The sequence below is a fragment of the Mya arenaria genome, chromosome 5 (assembly GCF_026914265.1).
Source record: "Mya arenaria isolate MELC-2E11 chromosome 5, ASM2691426v1".
NCBI lineage: Eukaryota > Metazoa > Mollusca > Bivalvia > Myida > Myidae > Mya > Mya arenaria.
Window position 1 is genome coordinate 78,287,155 of NC_069126.1, and position 19,957 is coordinate 78,307,111.

The 19,957-nt window shown below is 39.4% G+C and overlaps 1 protein-coding gene across 1 annotated transcript; it reads right to left on the reverse strand.

The window, feature by feature from the left end:
* Positions 1-2,539: 2,539 nt before the first annotated feature.
* LOC128235235 (tetraspanin-1-like) lies at positions 2,540-19,527 on the reverse strand. The gene is made up of 8 exons (XM_052950017.1): positions 19,240-19,527; positions 18,154-18,271; positions 9,072-9,223; positions 8,613-8,687; positions 8,266-8,370; positions 6,079-6,291; positions 5,580-5,666; positions 2,540-4,297 (listed from the first exon to the last, which is right to left on the reverse strand). Exons 1-8 carry the CDS (start codon positions 19,297-19,299, stop codon positions 4,232-4,234), a joined length of 876 nt encoding a protein of 291 aa, XP_052805977.1. The 5' UTR covers positions 19,300-19,527; the 3' UTR covers positions 2,540-4,231.
* Positions 19,528-19,957: the final 430 nt, after the last annotated feature.

Below are 19,957 nucleotides of genomic sequence, written 5' to 3' on the forward strand. Positions count from 1 at the left end.
AACACATGATAGCATATGCTCCTAATAATTGGTCAAACATTATACATGTTTTCCTATGATCATAATAACTTGTCAAGCATAACAAATGATATCATATGCTCCATATAACTTATCAAGCATAACACATGATACTGTATGCTCCTAAAACTGGTCAAATAATATACATGTTATCCTATGCTCATAACAACTTGTCAAGCATAACACAAGATCTGCCCAAGCATAGCACATGTTACTGTATGCTCTTTATAACTGGTCTAGCATTACACATGCTAGCGTATGCCCCTTATAACTGATCAAGCATTACACATGTAATCATATGCTCCTAATAACTAATCAAGCATTACACATATTATCCTATGCTCCTAATAACTGGTCTAGCGTTACACATTATATCGCACGCTTCTTATAACTGATGAAGCATTACACATGTTATCATGTGTTCCTTATAACTAATCAAGCATTAAACAAAACATCTTATGCCCTTAATAACTCATCAAGCATTAAACACGATATCCTATGCACCTATTAACTAATCAAGCATTTTACATGACATATTATGCTCCTAATAACTGATCAAGGATTACACACGATACCATATGCTCCTAATAACTGATCAAACATTGCACATGCTATCAAATGCTCCTAATAACTGATCAAACATTACAAATGCTATCAAATGCTCCTAAAAACTGATCAAGCATTACACTTGCTATTCTTTGCTCCTTACACCTGGTCATGCATTACACATACTATTCCTTGCTCCTTATAACTGCTCGAGCATTACACATGACATCCAATGCTCATAAAAACTGGTCATGCATCACACATGCTACCTTTGCTCCAAATAACTGATCAAGCATTACACATGCTATCCTTTGCCCGAACGACTAGTCATGCATTACACATGATATCCTATGGTTCGTATAATTGATCAAGTATTACACATGCTATCCTTTGCTTCTAATCACTGATCACGCATTACACATGTTATCCTTTGCTTCTAACTACTGGTCAAGCATTACACATTCTATCCGTTGCTTCTAATAACTGATCAAGATTACACATGCTAATCTTTGCTCCTAACAACCGGTAATGCATTCTGTGAATATCCTATGCTCCTTATAACTGATCAAGATTGCACATGCTATTTTTTGCTCCTAACAACCGGTAATGCATTCTGTGAATATCCTATGCTCCTTATAACTAATCAAGCATAACACATGATATATCCTAAAAACTGGTCATGCATCACAAAAGCTATCCTTTGCTCCAAATAACTGATCAAGCATTACACATGCTATCCCATGCTCCTAACAACTGATCAAGCATAATACATGATATTTGTTGCTTCTTATTACTGATCAAGCATTACACATGCTATTCTTTGCTCCTTACAAATTGTAATGCATTACACATGATATCCTATTCTCATAAATATTAATCAAGCATAACACACGCTATCCTATGCTCCTAATAACTTATCAAGCAATACACTTGATATCCTATGCTCCTAATAACTCATCAAGCATTACAGATGATATTCTATGCTCCTATTAACTAATCAAGCATTTCACATGATATCCTATGCTCCTAAAAATAGATTAAGCATGACACATGATATCCTATGCTCCTAATATATAATCAAGGATTATACACGATATTCTATGCTTATTATAACTGATCAAGCATTGAACATGCTATCCTATACTCCAAATTACTGATCAAGCATTATACATGCTATCCTATGCTCCTAATATCTGATCAAGCATTACACATACTATCCTTTATTCCTACAAACTGGTCATGCATTACACTTGCTATTCTTTGCTCCTAATAACTGCTCAAGCATTACACATGACATCCAATGCTTCTAAAAACTGGCCATGCGCCACACCAGCTATCCTTTGCTCATTATAACTGATTAAGCATTTCACATGATATCATATGCTTCTTACAACTGGTCATACATTACACGTGATATACATTGCTCCAAATAACTGATCAAGCATTACACATGATATCCTTTGCTCTTACAACTGGTCATGCTGTACACATGATAGCGTATAGTCCTAATCACTGGTCATGCATCATAATTGTTTCCCTTTGCTTCTAATAACTGCTCAAGCATTACACATGATATCCTTTGCTCCCAACAACTGGTCATGCATTACACATGATATCCTTTGCTTCTAATAACTGATGAAGCATTACACATGATATCCGTTGCTGCTAATAACTGCTCAAGCATTACACATGATATACTCTGCTCCTCATAACTGATCAAGCATTACACATGCTATATTTTGCTCCTTATAACTGATCAAGCATTACACATGCTATCCTATGCTCTTCATTACTGGTCAAGGATTACACATGCTGCCCTTTGCTCGTTAATACTGTTCAATAACTCTGATGATAGCCAGTAACATCCTTTCATTTTTGTCATGAGGGTAGCCGTTCTTTGCTGCTACGATGTGATGCCTCCGTGTTGTAACAATGAATGTTTCCAAGGATAGATCAGTAAATAAAAACTCCAGCAGAAGATGCAAGTTTATTATACAATTTATATACTCCAACAGCATACAAGTCCGTAATAACTATTTTGTAGTCCATTATTTAACACAGAGTCTATTTTGTCACCAAGACAGAATTTAACGTCGTCAAGTTAAACCATTGAGGTAACACCGAGAATGTCATTATTGTTAAAGGTAGCCCCTTGGGCCGTATTCAATAAGCAACTTAGTAAATATATTTTCAACTTAGTGATCATTTCGTAACTTTTGACATCGATTATTTTAATTACCCGCTACTTTTCCTCTGATATATTCATATCCATATGTTGTTTAGACCATTTTTTTGGTGTACAAACATTGATCGTTTTCTTATAATTTAAATTAGATTTTATTTATTTTTCACTAAGTTGAAAATTGTTACTAAGACGCTTATTGAATACGGTCCCTGGTGCCAATATACGCTATAAGAAGGTTAACAGAAAACTAAATACACAGTATATTATGACATTGGTAATACAAAATAAAATGTATCGATACAAAATAAAGTTCAAATTAAAACCATATTTAATGAAATTTTATGAGGTTTAAGAATAAAGTTAACGGGCAACTTTCCATAGATGTGCGGCCTAATACATACATGCATTGATTTCCATTAATGATTTTGTTTTTGTGAGTGGTGGTATATGTGTACTCATCTTAAAGAATGGGGTTTAAACGCATAGAATGATCAAGATGACGCATTAATACATTACGATTAAGCAAACAGCTGGAAATATATTACATTAAAATAGACATGTGTTAAACAGCTCTGTAGGCAAAGTATAGAGCATGGTATGTATGCACAAGTATTGAATTCATTATAAATAAAACACCATTGGGTGATACATACATATATATATATATATATATATATATACTGCAAAAGTTAATTTCAAAACGTGTCTTTGCTTGAAATTACTTTCACGTTTTGTTACGAGATCTGTTAATCTCATCAAATGTTGCTTCAGAATTTGTCTTTGATATTAAGGAAGAAATATGCGCTATTTACAGGTAATAGTCTAGCCAAAATTCATTAAAAACATAATACATAGTTTATAATTGAGCTTAACAGATATTAGGATGGCTTTGTTTAATGTTGTAGGTAGGAACTTTAATAGTTCAATGTAAACTCGGACACGGGTATCAATACAAAAAGAACAAAAGGGCCAAGCAATGTAGTCAAACATTCAGAATTAACCCTGGTAGGAGGCACAAGGCAAGGGCCATAACGACGATGAACTTGAGTCATAAAAGAACGAACACCACGTACAGAAATATATACAGCACAGATCACTCACGCATCAAATAAGCTACCGATAAAGATGGTGTTATAGCTTTAGAAAAAATCGTGAAACACGAGTTAAAAGCTGAAAGAAAATATCATATAATAACATAATTATCTACATAAAACATGTTTGTGATCCAGCACAGAATTTTTAAAAAACACACTGTTTAACATGTTTATAAAAATATACAATTTCACAAAATCAACGTTTCCAGACACATACATTCTTCTCTAATGATGAATGCAATTTTACCACCCATGTGTTTTAAGAATACCTCATCATTTATCCAATTAAATCAAATAAATATCACAGTCGTTTTATATCAGATGTCTTGTTTATCACGTCTCTGTCTATATAAGTCCACCAGTTATGTCTTGTTTATCACGTCTCTGTTTATATCAGTCCACCAGTTATCCCCCTGTCTTTGAATATCAGGATTGCGAAGATGATTAACGCCAACTGAAATGTAAACAATACAACACAGCGTAAACCTCCGTATTCCAACAACATGAAGCCCCTTGACAGTTTTGCTCAATGTAAAACTAGCTACATGATTCCTCGAGACAGTAACCGTTGGCTGGGTGCAAATAATCAGCACGTCAAAATGGTAATGTTTACTACATATGATATGTACGCGATTCCTCGCAATTAATTTTAATCATTAAAGTGCTTTTGTGTGGCTAAAGGTGTCCATGCAACGTTAATTGATACTGTACATAACATTTCCGAATGATTTCCCTGGTTACTAGGCGACATAAAACGTTTGAACCGCCGCGTAATTTTGAAAGGACAGTTCGAATTGAAACAGCAGTGTTCATTTCAACTGACTTGATATATGAAATTTTGTTTTGTTTTCGATCATACGATTTAGTTAATTTCTGTTCAATTTTTCCCGATAAGAAATATCGAAATTGTTCACTGGCTATTGACACACATAAGCAGTTTTACTTGTTTCAATGGTCATCAAGCGCTTTAATTTGTTAGTGCTTACTACGTATACTAGTTTGGCTCGGTGTAGAACTAGCTATAAGAAGTGACCATCGGGACAGTAACAGCTGCATGTACAAGCTACCAATGTTTATATTGAGGGGGTCATAAGCGAATATCCACACAGGTGACCAACCATTGACGTTTTGGTGAGGAACGGTCATATTGAATACTCCATTTAGCCCAAATTTAAAGGGACTAGACAACAGATGATACAAATGAAAGGAAATAAAATTGTCAAAAACTGACATTGAATTGATATCATTCTGTTCAACGCATTGAATCGTACTTACTGATGAATCACATCGCTTACGACACATGCGTCTATCGCAGTTTTTTGCGCATTTTTGCAATTCGAATTTGACTGGAGTTGCCTACCACGTAAATCCCAGTAAGGTTTAAAACAGCGTACGTATAGTTATCTGTACTCATAAACAGACATGATTTCAACTGGGGATACCAGTATGCTTTATTTTCAAACGGGGAGACAGTAAACTTGTTGCGTGTATCATTTTAATCACGTAAAGTGGCCTTTACTTGCTCGCATTGGCAATTCTAGACTCGTTTTAAGGAAATACTGTATTAATTTTGCCGATTATCGGACCATCTGGTGTCTAGTCTATTTAATAAATAATGTCAATGTTAAATTATTAAATTTACCCTTTGGACATACATTTAATCTTTAAGAATTGTCATGTGAAAGCAATTTTAAAACTAATCTAGTTGCGCTAAGGAGTTGTGGAAGTAAAGTTACCTGAGCACCGAGACAAAATTTTATAACTGGGATGTATTTCGCATTTTGGTCGTTGATAACTGATTTCCAGAGAGCGTCGGTGCAACCCTTAAAGAAAAAGTATTCAATCAAAACGTGTACAAATAAATATTTAATTACAAAAGAAAACGGCGAATAATAAGCGAGGGAAAATATTGACTTTGTAGTGGGTGGTTTCAACACACCACATTTGACATTTTGTAAAAAAAAACATGGAGGAATATTTGAAACCATGTCAACATTTCCAAACGCCAAAGTACATATTTAACTTCATATTAACTGGACACCCTCCGAAATAATACAAATACATTCTGCAATAAAGGTAATTCAAAAGCACAAAACGCTTCGAAAGTACAAAATAACCGTTTTTATTTTACCGAATATATTGGCTGTTCATTGACAGAAAGTTTAGCACTGCAAAGACTAAGAGAGCGACATTCTACTTATATACGTGTTTTCAAAGAGTCGTTGTCGTACATACATTATTAAGGTTCGACAGGCTCTCAATCTCTGCTGTCGTGTCGTAGCTGGTATCAGTCGCGTCCCCAGCACACGCAGACTTCCCGGATGTGTCAGAGGGTAGTGTCTTGCAACATGTAGTAGGTGTCAGGTTGTTTACGCCGTCCGTGCTTGATGTCTTCCAAGTCCCTCGGTTTTCAAAATCGGCATAGTTATTAGCGCCACAACAACTGTACTGTAGTATAGTCAAGATATTAGCATGATCATATACTTAAGCCCTAGTGACTTCTTTGTGCTACCGGCCGTATGTAAGCTGTACATTAACAGATGAGAAAATGAAGAAAATGACAACAAAAATCTACGGATAAAGAATATTGAGTTTTGATGTACGCCTTTTAAAACACTACATATTTATAAAAGTATTCCATATCGTGCCAAACTTTCGTTATGATAAGCTTAATCTTCGTGTGCGACGCGAAATTAATAATAACCATCGGCGGTTTTAAAGTATATCGTCACATCAATATTATTTATCAAGTACCGAGAACAAAATACTCTAATATTCAGCGTATCTTTCCGCTAGTACACGTTGCTTGGGAACAAAATAATCAAATATTCCGCGTGTCATTCCGCTGGTACCCGTTGCGCCGGGCACAAAATACTCAAATATTTCCGCGTGTCATTCCGCTGGTACCCGTTGCGCCGGGAACAAAATACTCAAATATTTCCGCGTGTCATTCCGCTGGTACCCGTTGAGCCGGGAACAAAATACTCAAATATTTTCGCGTGTCATTCCGCTGGTACCCGTTCTTTGGGAACAAAAAACTCAAATATTCCGCGTGTCATTCCGCTGGTACCCGTTGCGCGATCAAAATAATAGAGTGAATGCGTGGGTCCAAAACCAATATAGGAGTACAGGTTCCGTTATGAATGAATGGTTCACTTAGTCCTCGCTTTACACGAGTTTAGCTACTAGTAGCAGGTACACATTTCTGATATTGCAAGAATGCCCTACTGGTTGAGTTTGTAAATCCGAACAGTTTTGACAGTTTTTTAACAATATTTTTGCGAGTTTGGGTTCCAGTAACTTCAAACATGGCATTAATAATGTTTGGTTCAAACCTCAGCCTCTGCTGAAGTACACATTCACAAAATAGTTTGATTCATAAACGCAAAACGTTCATTTCAAGCACAGTAAATCACCATTCAATCGGTAAAATGGAGTATACAAACCCCGATCGCTTTTAAAATTATATTTTATCTAAAAATAGATTGCTATTCCGTCATAGTTTGTTCTCATTTCTAATCAAACACACAATGGAAAGGGGATTCAACTCGAACAGAATCTAATCTTAGAAAATTTGAGTTGTGTCCCTTGCTTCAAAAATCTAAGAACATTCCTTACCCATGATATTGATTACAGTGCGATTTAAAATCTGTGACGTCATTCCCCGCGTGCTGCATATTTACATTTCACCTGATTAGGAGTTTGACAGGGATTTATAATAAAAATACTCAACTAAACTTGACGAAAATTTGCATTCGTTGCTAAGGCAAGCGTTTGTATCGATCTAGATCATCGAATTATTGATCGAGGTAAACAAACGCGTGATTTAACATGTGTTCGGTATTTATGACTGTTCGGATTTACAAACTCAACCAGTATGGTTCGAAAGATGAAATAACACATTTATTTGCAAGTTAGAGTAACATTCTATTTCGAAAATCATTGCCACTGCGCGGAAAAAAACATAGTTCCTCTTTGAAACTTGATCTTCATTATTCTTTTTGCTACTGGACTTGTTCCTGTAGTCTTCATATTATAATTAAAACGAAATTATACTTTTAATTGAATTGTTTATGTTGAAGTTATTAGGACGCGAATATGTCGGATAAATTAAGGGTGACTATTTAGAACGGACGGTGGTATTTGAAAGGGACACGTTTGCGACACACAGGCTTTCTTATGAAAATAAAATGCGTGTATTAAATCTTGAACAGGGAATGAAACCATATAGCGTGTATAAATGGCATGTTGAGAAAGTCTGCCATGAGCGCTACTGGTATTTACAAAGCGCCCGAAAAAAAATAAACATTGGGCTATATTTCAGTTATGTTTGTTTAACTGGTATAATTTATCAATGTTCTATTTTACTTGCATTTTTTCTTGATTATACAATTAAGGTTTTAAAAGTATGAGATTTCAAACCTGCTGCATTGCGAAATTCCAGCCCATAGAAGTCGTCGTTGTTCCACGAAGTCCTTCATATTTGTCTATTGAATCAACCAGTTTGCTATTCAGGTGGGTTTTGAACTAAAATACAATGGAACCATTTTGTTTTAAACCTTGAATGAAATCGCTACGTTGGTATTCTGTAATTTAGCCTTTAAGATGGTAAGATATGCTTAAATATATTCAAAATTATAAAAATATTGATTGACATCAATATCACGAGAGTTATTTTTACGTATGAATTCAATATTGAAAAAGGTAATTGGATAAAATGCAATTAATCAAAATGTTCGTAATAAAATAGCAAAGTTTGTATAACTTACTGTGTCTGGAGACGCATATATCAGAATAATTAACACCACTTGGCCCAGAAATAGAGCAATCAATATGATAGCGTACTGAAAGAAAACAAAAAAAATAACATTCAATTAATTTGTTTCTATCAAAAGTACAAACATAATCGATGAATTGGTTGATTGTCATATTTAGAACGACCAAAAGGCTAAAGAATACGAGATTATACTGACGTGATAGTGTTATTATTAATGCAGAGATCCAGCGAATATATAGGCTCATAAACTGTAAAGACATAACAAACTCTACCTGGTCTGAGCAAATTACAGTACTAGGACATACTAATGTTTCAAATAACACCAAGTCATGTTTCATATACTCAGAATGTTCTACAACACAAAAACATAAATGAATATTTAAATTTATAATACATATCATATAATGTAAGTACGTTCAAGTAATCTGAGCGTACTTAAGCATAAACGTACCACAAGTGCAAGTGTGCTGATGTTGCAACAGGCACTAAAGCATCCCAGAAATGAGACAGCAAGCAAGGCAAACCCAACACAGATCATGGCAATGGCGAGGTCACTGACCAGGGCAGAGTAGTCGAAGTCGTCCAGGTTGAAACTTGAGTCACCTGTAGACAGACATGATAGTTTACATATAAAACAAGCCATGTTCACAGTATGCATTACAATTGACTGTATAAGTATTAAGTGGAAAACATGGCAAACTTTTACAGAGTCGATAGCGAGGTCGTTGAACAAATAAGAATAGATATAATGCTCTCCAGACTGAAAGCTATGTCCGCTGGAAAGTTCTGATCAAATACGCCATGATCAAAAACTCTGATTATCAAATTAAATATGATTGTCATACATCAAGGGAACGAAAAGATATGAAAAAGAGAAGGGCTAACCCGATACAAATCATGACACTGGCGAGGTAGAGATAACCCGACACAAATCATAACACTGGCGAGGTAGAGATAACCCAACACAAATCATGACACTGGCGAGGTAGAGATAACCCGACACAAATCATGACACTGGAGAGATAAAGATAACCCAACACAAATCATGACGTTACAGAGGTAGAGATAACCCGACACAAATCATGACACTGGCGAGGTAGAGATAACCCGACACAAATCATAACACTGGCGAGGTAGAGATAACCCGACACAAATCATGACGTTACAGAGTTAGAGATAACCCTACACAAATCATAACACTGGCGAGGTAGAGATAACCCAACACAGATCATGACGTTACAAAGGTAGAGATAACCCGACACAAATCATGACACTGGCGAGGTAGAGATAACCCGGCACAAATCATGACGTTACAGAGGTAGAGATAACCCGACACAAATCATGACGTTACAGAGGTAGAGATAACCCGATACAAATCATAACACTGGCGAGGTAGAGATAACCCGACACAAATCATAACACTGGCGAGGTGGAGATAACCCGACACAAATTATTAAACTGGCAAGGTAGAGATAACCCGACACAAATAATGACACTGGCGTGGTAGAGATAACGCGACACAAATCATGACACTGGTGAGGTAGAGGTAACTAGACACAAATCATGACACTGGCGAGCTAGAGATAACCCGACACAAATCATGACACTGACGAGGTAGAGATAACCAGACACAAATCTTGACACTGGCGAGGTAGAAATAACCCGACACAAATAATGACACTGGCGAGAAAGAAATAATCCGACACAAATCATGACACTTAACCGATAGAGAAAACCCGACATCAATGATAACAGTGGTGGGAAAGAGATAACCCGACACAAATCATGACACTGGCGAGATAGAGATAACCCGACACAAATCATGAAACTGACGAGGAGGAACAGATAACCCGATACAAATCACGACACTGGCGAGGTAGAGATAACACGATACAATTCTTGACACTGGCGAGGTAGAGATAACCCAACACAAATCATGACACTGGCAAGGTAGAGTTAACCCGACACAAATCATGACACTAGCGAGGTAGAGATAACCCGACACAAATCATAACAGAGGCGAGGTAGAGATAACCCGACACAAATCTTGACACTGGCGAGCTAGAGATAACACGACATCAATCATGAAAGTAGCAAAGAAGGATCAACCTGACACATAGCATGACACTTGCGAGGTAGAGATAACACGACATCAATCATGAAAGTAGCAAAGAAGGATCAACCCGACACATATCGTGACACTTGCGAGGTAGAGATAACACGACATCAATCATGAAAGAAGTGGAGAAGGATCAACCCGACACATATCATGACACTGGCGAGGTAGAGATAACACGACATCAATCATGAAAGTAGCGAAGAAGGATCAACCCGACACATATCATGACACTTGCGAGGTAGAGATAACACGACATCAATCATGAAAGTAGCGAAGAAGGATCAACCCGACACATATCATGACACTTGCGAGGTAGAGATAACACGACATCAATCATAAAAGTAGTGAAGAAGGATCAACCTGACTCATATCATGACACTGGCGAGGTAGAGATAAACGGACAAGAATCAGACGATCTTGACGAAGGGCTTACCCGTCACAAATCATGACAATATTGAGGTAGTACTTAATCGAAACAAATCAGACGATCTCGACGGAGGGCTAACCCGCCACAAATCATGACAATGGTGAGGTAAGGCTCAACAAACATACATCCTGGTATAAGCGACGCAGAGCTTACCCGCACAAATAATAAAAATAACACTCCAACGAGAATCACGACAATATTGAGGTAGGGCGAGCTTATATAATAACGATATATTTGAGTAGAACAATGCGTCGTTAGACTTACACATGAGAAAGTAAAGTTTCAGTGTTGCTGTAAAAATGGTTCCGACAATGTTAATTTAACTGCTCTTAAGGTAATGTATTTGATTGTTTTGGCAATATGTCCTTGCTTGGATGTTTTGATTCCTGGTGTAAGTATGACCTATAAGGAGAGACTTGAGGGAAGTTCGTGAGTCAATCGCTATTTTTATCGATGACGCGAATTCGCCTTCGCATTCTGCTCATATTTATGATAATAAACATGGATAATGCAACAATTTATGGACTTCGAATGGCAAACAACTAGTTGCTGAAGTAGCTGTCTAGATAGATTGGAAGGAAGTGTTCTTTGCTTCACGCTTATCCTCATGGTTCTTTGAAGAACATGAGAACCAAGTTCCTGAATGCTTCTGGAGCGTGAGTAAAGTAAGATAATTCAATGTATTTAAAAGTAAACACGTTTTACCAGTTTTCTTTTGGTCACGTGAAAGTAGTTTCGAGATTACACACGGTACTCACATGATACGGAATCAGAAAACGACAGCATCATGATACGTATTTTCTAATACCACGTGCTGTATTTTCACTGTTGGATATGGAAACTGAATTTGATAGCCATATAATAAGGTCATTTATTCCCTGCGCACACTTACTTTAAAAGGAATGTTATATAGTATTGGCTAATCCATACTTAACTCAATACTACGGAAAAACTAATAGCATTCGAATAAAGTCAATACGAACACAGAAAAGGTTTTTAATAAAGATAAGAAACTAAAAATAAGTCCGTTTTCTTGAACGTACAAAATAATCCTACAAGTGCAATCCAGGATTTGACTAACACTTTATAAGCATCAGTACAAACACAGCACATCAAAATCATAAATTGGGTCGATGGTTAATTAAAAAAGACACCATTCCATACCCAAGTAATAACAATAGCAAGGTAGTACTAACTGAAGAAAACAGCGTTCCAACGAGAATCATGACAACATTGAGGTAGGGCTAGCTAGACAAAATGATTGTAATGACTAGGTAGGGATACAAGACACAAATCAAGACAAAAAGAGTGGTAAACTAACCAGACACAAATTCTGACAACAACTAGTCGGGGTAACACGACACCAATTTTGACAACAACGAGGTAGGATAACACGACACCAATTATGACAACAACGAGGTAGGGTAACACGTTGCTAATTCTGAAAACAACGAGGTAGGATAACACGACACAAATTATGAAAACAGCGAGGTAAGGTAACACGACACCAATTCTGACGAAAACGATGTAGGGTTACACGTCACCAATTTTGACAACAACGAGGTAGGATAACACGAAACCAATTTTGACAACAACGAGGTAGGATAACACGACGCCACTTTTGACAACAACGAGGTAGGGTAACACGACACCAATTCTGACAACAGCGAGGTAGGGTAACACGACACCACTTTTGACAACAACAAGGTAGATTAACCCGACACCAATTCTGACAACAGCAAGGAAGGGTAACGCGACACCAATTCTGACAACAGCAAGGAAGGGTAACGCGACACCAATTCTGACAACAGCATGGTAGGGTAACGCGACACCAATTCTGACACCAGCGAGATAGGTTAACACGACACCAATTTTGACAACAACGATTTAGGATAACCCGACAACAATTCTGACAACAGCAAGGTAGGGTAACACGACACCAATTCTGACAACAGCGAGGTAGGTTAACACGACACCAATTCTGCCAACAACGAGGTAGTGCAACACGACACCAATCATGACAACAGCGAGGTAGGGTAACCCGAAACCAAGCATGGCAACAGCGCGCTCGGTAGGGTAATCAAACGCCTATTATGACAACGGCGAGGTAGAGTTATCCGACACCAATTCTGACAACAGCGAGATAGGGTTACTCGACACCAAGAATGATAACAGCGAGGTATAGTTATCAAACGCATATCTTGACAACAGCGAGGTAGGGTAATCACACGCCTATCATGACAACAGCGAGGTAGGGTAATCAGACACCTATCATAACAACAGCGAGGTAGGGTAATCAGACGGCTATCTTGACAACAGCGAGGTGGGGTAATCAGATGCCTATCATGCCAATAGCGAGGTATGTAATCAGACGCCTATCATTACAACAGCGAGGTAGGGTAATCAGACGTCTATCATGTCAACGGCGAGGTAGGGTAATCAGACGCCTGTCATGACAACAGCGAGGTAGGGTAATCAAACGCCTGTCATGACAACAGCGAGGTAGGGTAATCAGACGTCTATCTTGACAATAGCGAGGTAGGGTAATCAGACGCCTATGATGACAACAGCGAGGTAGGGTAATCAGATGCCTATGATGACAACAGCGAGGTAGGGTAATCCGACGCCTATGATGACAACAGCGATGTAGGGTAATCAGACGCCTATGATGACAACAGCGAGGTAGGGTAATCAGACGTCTATCATGTCAACGGCGAGGTAGGGTTATCAGATGCCTATCATGACAACAGCGAGGTAGGGTAATCAAACTCCTGTCATGACAACAGCGAGGTAGGGTAATCAGACGCCTATGATGACAACAGCGATGTAGGGTAATCAGACGCCTATCATGTCAACAGCGAGGTAGGGTAATCAGACGGCTATGATGACAACAGCGATGTAGGGTAATCAGACGCCTATGATGACAACAGCGAGGTAGGGTAATCAAACTCCTGTCATGACAACAGCGAGGTAGGGTAATCAGACGCCTATTATGACAACAGCGATGTAGGGTAATCAGACGTCTATCATGTCAACAGCGAGGTAGGGTAATCAGACGCCTATCATGACAACAGCGAGGTAGGGTAATCAGACGCCTATCATGACAACAGCGAGGTAGGGTAATCAGACGCCTATCATGACAACAGCGAGGTAGGGTAATCAGACGCCTATGATGACAACAGCGAGGTAGGGTAATCAGACGTCTATCATGTCAACAGCGAGGTAGGGTAATCAGACGCCTATCATGACAACAGCGAGGTAGGGTAATCAGACGTCTATCATGTCAACAGCGAGGTAGGGTATTCAAACGCCTAACATGACAACAGCGATGTAGGGTAATCAGACGCCTATCATGACAACAGCGAGGTAGGGTAATCAGACGTCTATCATGTCAACGGCGAGGTAGGGTTATCAGATGCCTATCATGACAACAGCGAGGTAGGGTAATCAAACTCCTGTCATGACAACAGCGAGGTAGGGTAATCAGACGTCTATCTTGACAATAGCGAGGTAGGGTAATCAGACGCCTATGATGACAACAGCGAGGTAGGGTAATCAGATGCCTATGATGACAACAGCGAGGTAGGGTAATCAGACGCCTATGATGACAACAGCGATGTAGGGTAATCAGACGCCTATGATGACAACAGCGAGGTAGGGTAATCAGACGTCTATCATGTCAACGGCGAGGTAGGGTTATCAGATGCCTATCATGACAACAGCGAGGTAGGGTAATCAAACTCCTGTCATGACAACAGCGAGGTAGGGTAATCAGACGCCTATGATGACAACAGCGATGTAGGGTAATCAGACGCCTATCATGTCAACAGCGAGGTAGGGTAATCAGACGGCTATGATGACAACAGCGATGTAGGGTAATCAGACGCCTATGATGACAACAGCGAGGTAGGGTAATCAAACTCCTGTCATGACAACAGCGAGGTAGGGTAATCAGACGCCTATTATGACAACAGCGATGTAGGGTAATCAGACGTCTATCATGTCAACAGCGAGGTAGGGTAATCAGACGCCTATGATGACAACAGCGAGGTAGGGTAATCAGACGCCTATCATGACAACAGCGAGGTAGGGTAATCAGACGCCTATCATGACAACAGCGAGGTAGGGTAATCAGACGCCTATGATGACAACAGCGAGGTAGGGTAATCAGACGTCTATCATGTCAACAGCGAGGTAGGGTAATCAGACGCCTATCATGACAACAGCGAGGTAGGGTAATCAGACGTCTATCATGTCAACAGCGAGGTAGGGTAATCAGACGCCTATCATGACAACAGCGAGGTAGGGTAATCAGACGCCTATCATGACAACAGCGAGGTAGGGTAATCAGACGCCTATCATGACAACAGCGAGGTAGGGTAATCAGACGCCTATCATGACAACAGCGACGTAGGGTAATCAGACGCCTATGATGACAACAGCGAGGTAGGGTAATCAGACGCCTATTCTGACAACAGCGATGTAGGGTAATCAGACGTCTATCATTTCAACGGCGAGGTAGGGTAATCACACGCCTATTCTGACAACAGCGATGTAGGGTAATCAGACGACTATTCTGACAACAGCGAGGTAGGGTAATCAAACGCCTATCATGACAACAGCGAGGTAGGGTAATCAAACGTCTATTATGTCAACAGCGAGGTAGTTTAATTAAACGCCTATCATGACAACAGCGAGGTAGGATAACCAATCGTCTATCATGTCAACAGCGAGGTAGTTTAATTAAACGCCTATCATGACAACAGCGAGGTAGGGTAATCAAACGCCTAACATGACAACAGCGAGGAAGTGTAACCCGACACCAAGCATACCAACAGCTAGGCAGGGTAATCCGACACCAAGCAAGCCAACAGGTAGGTAGGGAAACCCGACACCAAGCATGCCAACAGCGAGGTAGGGAAACCCGACACCAAACATGACAACAGCGAGGTATGGAAACCCGACACCAAGATGACAACAGCGAGGCAGGGTAATACGACACCAAGCATGTCAACAGGTAGGTAGGGAAACCCGACACCAAGATGACAACAGCGAGGTAGGGAAACCCGACACCAAGCATGTCAACAGGTAGGTAGGGAAACCCGACACCAAGATGACAACAGCGAGGCAGGGTAATACTACACCAAGCATGTCAACAGGTAGGTAGGGAAACCCGACACCAAGATGACAACAGCGAGGTAGGGTAATACGACACCAAGCATGTCAACAGGTAGGTATGGAAACCCGACACCAAGATGACAACAGCGAGGCAGGGTAATACGACACCAAGCATGTCAACAGGTAGGTAGGGAAACCCGACACCAAGATGACAACAGCGAGGTAGGGTAATACGACACCAAGCATGTCAACAGGTAGGTAGGGTAACCCGACACCAAGATGACAACAGCGAGGTAGGGTAATACGACACCAAGCATGTCAACAGGTAGGTATGGAAACCCGACACCAAGATGACAACAGCGAGGCAGGGTAACCCGACACCAAACATGTCAACAGGTAGGTAGGGAAACCCGACACCAAGATGACAACAGCGAGGCAGGGTAACCCGACACCAAACATGTCAACAGGTAGGTAGGGAAACCCGACACCAAGATGACAACAGCGAGGCAGGGTAATACGACACCAAGCATGTCAACAGGTAGGTATGGAAACCCGACACCAAGATGACAACAGCGAGGCAGGGTAACCCGACACCAAACATGTCAACAGGTAGGTAGGGAAACCCGACACCAAGATGACAACAGCGAGGCAGGGTAATACGACACCAAGCATGTCAACAGGTAGGTATGGAAACCCGACACCAAGATGACAACAGCGAGGCAGGGTAATACGACACCAAGCATGTCAACAGGTAGGTATGGAAACCCGACACCAAGATGACAACAGCGAGGCAGGGTAATACGACACCAAGCATGTCAACAGGTAGGTAGGGAAACCCGACACCAAGCATTCCATCAGGGAGGTAGGGAAACCCGACATCAAGCATGACAACAGCGAGGTAGCGTAACCTGACACCAAGCATGACAACAGCGCGGTATGTTTACCCGACATTAAGCATTACAACAGCGCAGTAGCGGGCACCTATTATGACAACAGCGATGTGGAACTTGCAAACAATCATACCCGTGGAACTTACCTGATAAAAATCATGACAAAAGCGAGCTGGTGCTAACACCACACACATCGTGCCAATAGCGAGGTGGTGCTAGCCCCACACACATCGTGCCAATAGCGAGGTGGTGCTAGCCCCGCACAAATCGTGACAATAGCGAGGTAGTACTGCCGCACACAAAACATGACAATAGCGAGGTGGTTCTAACCCGATACCCAACAGAAATTAAGACAATCGAGCTTTAGTTTTAACTTGATAACTGACGTTTTTTAAGACAATAAAGAGGTCGCTTACAAAAACTGATCTATTTGACCGATAATATGTGTATTTGATCAATGTCAAAATTTAAACCTGTATTTACATTAGGCTCTTACGCTTTGTCATAAAGAAGTGTGGTTTAGTAAAATTATTTAACTATACTTTTGCACCTCTACGTAACCCTCTGAACGGTAAATGTTTATAGTGGATTTTAAAATTGTATTTGAACAATGGCCATGTGTTATGTGTATCGTTAAAATGGACGTACGTTATTATAGTAGTACTTGGCTATATAGTGCATCTTATGCACCAATCAAGTGTAACCACGACCACCATCCAGGGCACGGGTTATATCGGGGATAGCCGGTAAAATGGGCCGTGTTTTTACCTCCCAGGTGGCCCTGCAGTGCCGGGTGGGCCTTACCTAGGGTCTCTGGGGGCGGAGGCACTTGGCGGGGATTTTACCAGCAGTTCGCCCCCGCATGACGGGTTTTACCCGGGCTTTGCTGGCCCGAAATTCAAATTCCCCGCTATTCCCCCGGGGGCTTGATTACAATTGACTGATGCATTATCGTACATTTGAACTAGTTTAAACTTACTATAAACGCTTTGGGCAGCATTTTCAATATCATCAAGAACGCTTTCGATCCGAGGTCTAAGTACTTCATTTCCAAATTTCAAGATAAAGCCCCCGATGATCAGCGCCAGAGATGTAAGCTGTGAAGTATAACACACTAAAAGGTTACTAATATATTGACCCTCGGCAAAATATACCGTATAATTCATACCAACTATAAATATAGCATGCACTGCATGAAAAAGAAGGATTGAATATTTTAAAAGCAGAAAATGTGCTACAAGTTTCACATAGGCCAGACAAAGATTTATTTTAAATACTTTTGACTATAAAAATACACCAGATTGTACAGTTTCAATGTTTCTTCCGTATTGATTTATTTATATATTATTTATTCATGTATTATAAAAGGAACACGATACGGACACTTATTATTCCCTGCTCACACTTACTTTAATTAAAAGGAATATAAATACATCTTTGTTCAACCCGAAACTATAAGCAATCGGAACGAACACTTTACAAAGTTAATTAGAAATTAATATTCCGTGTACTTGAGTTTATTAAACCAATCTTTAAATGCGATCTAGGGTTACACTTATGCTTCATACACATCATTTAGTAAAAAAAAAAAAAAATCTTGTCTATCTTCTCTATTGACACGTTGCGGTCCATATCGTCCGGTTTTCACACGTAATAGAAAACAGTTGAGTTGAATTTAGAATACAACCTATATTTACAGCCAATGAACTTTTTAGATAGCCAATCATTAAGTACTCGGCTAAATCATTAAGAATTTTAACTTTCGATGGTGTTTAAAGATCCGCCCACTGCAACTCATCCGATACACAACCTCTGCGTCAGATTTTGCGCTGAAATTATGTCAGCCAATGTCGTTGAGTTCTATGTCAGGTAGATCACAGGAATTAAAATATTGAGACTAAAGAAGGACTAGTTTGCTTTGTTCACTCCGCCCATTCTTAATCATTTATAATTTAATTCATGTCATCTTATTATAGCGTACATTGTGTCGACGGTTTGTTAAAGACATATATCACTACTCCATGCCCAAAACATTTCAATAAAAGTAAATAGAAACAATACTAACGATGAAAATGATGTTTAGAACGACCAAAACAATCCTGCCCACGAATGTTAGCGCTCCCATATTTCAGATTTGTCTTGTATGCGTCAAAAAATATTGATAAAACACTGGTTTAAATACTCTTTTCAAAGCTTATCTTAAACACTTTTACAAACTTACATTAATACAATGAGAGAAAAGTCTTCAAGCAACTGTTTGGCCAATATAAATTACAAGTACGATTTCAAGGTACTTATGAATATTTCACAAGCCCAGCCCTATCATACGAGTATAATTTAAACGCGTATAATGACGTTCAAATTACACTGAATGTTGATAGTGGCAATTATACCCATTGAGATATTTGCGGACGACTTTCCTTAAATAGATTCACGAACTTGATTATCACGACAAACCTATAATATATATCACCTGTCTTATACATATATATATTGTTAAGAAGGCCATTAAAAGACTGTTTATGTATGTTTATACGACAGTAAAGAGTATTTTGAAATTTCAGCTTTAAATTCATTGAACTGATTCATTCTGTACTCGAACGAGTCACGATATCGGGTAAAGAATGTTTGAAGATACGCAAGCTGTCACTGAAAACTATTTGTTCGCTTATATCAAGTGCTTTGTTTCAATAGAGCTTCTACTGGATGATTAACAGAGTTATGCACCAGACAATTGTAACCACGCCCCCCCCCAGGTCCGGGTTATAGCGGAGATATTGACT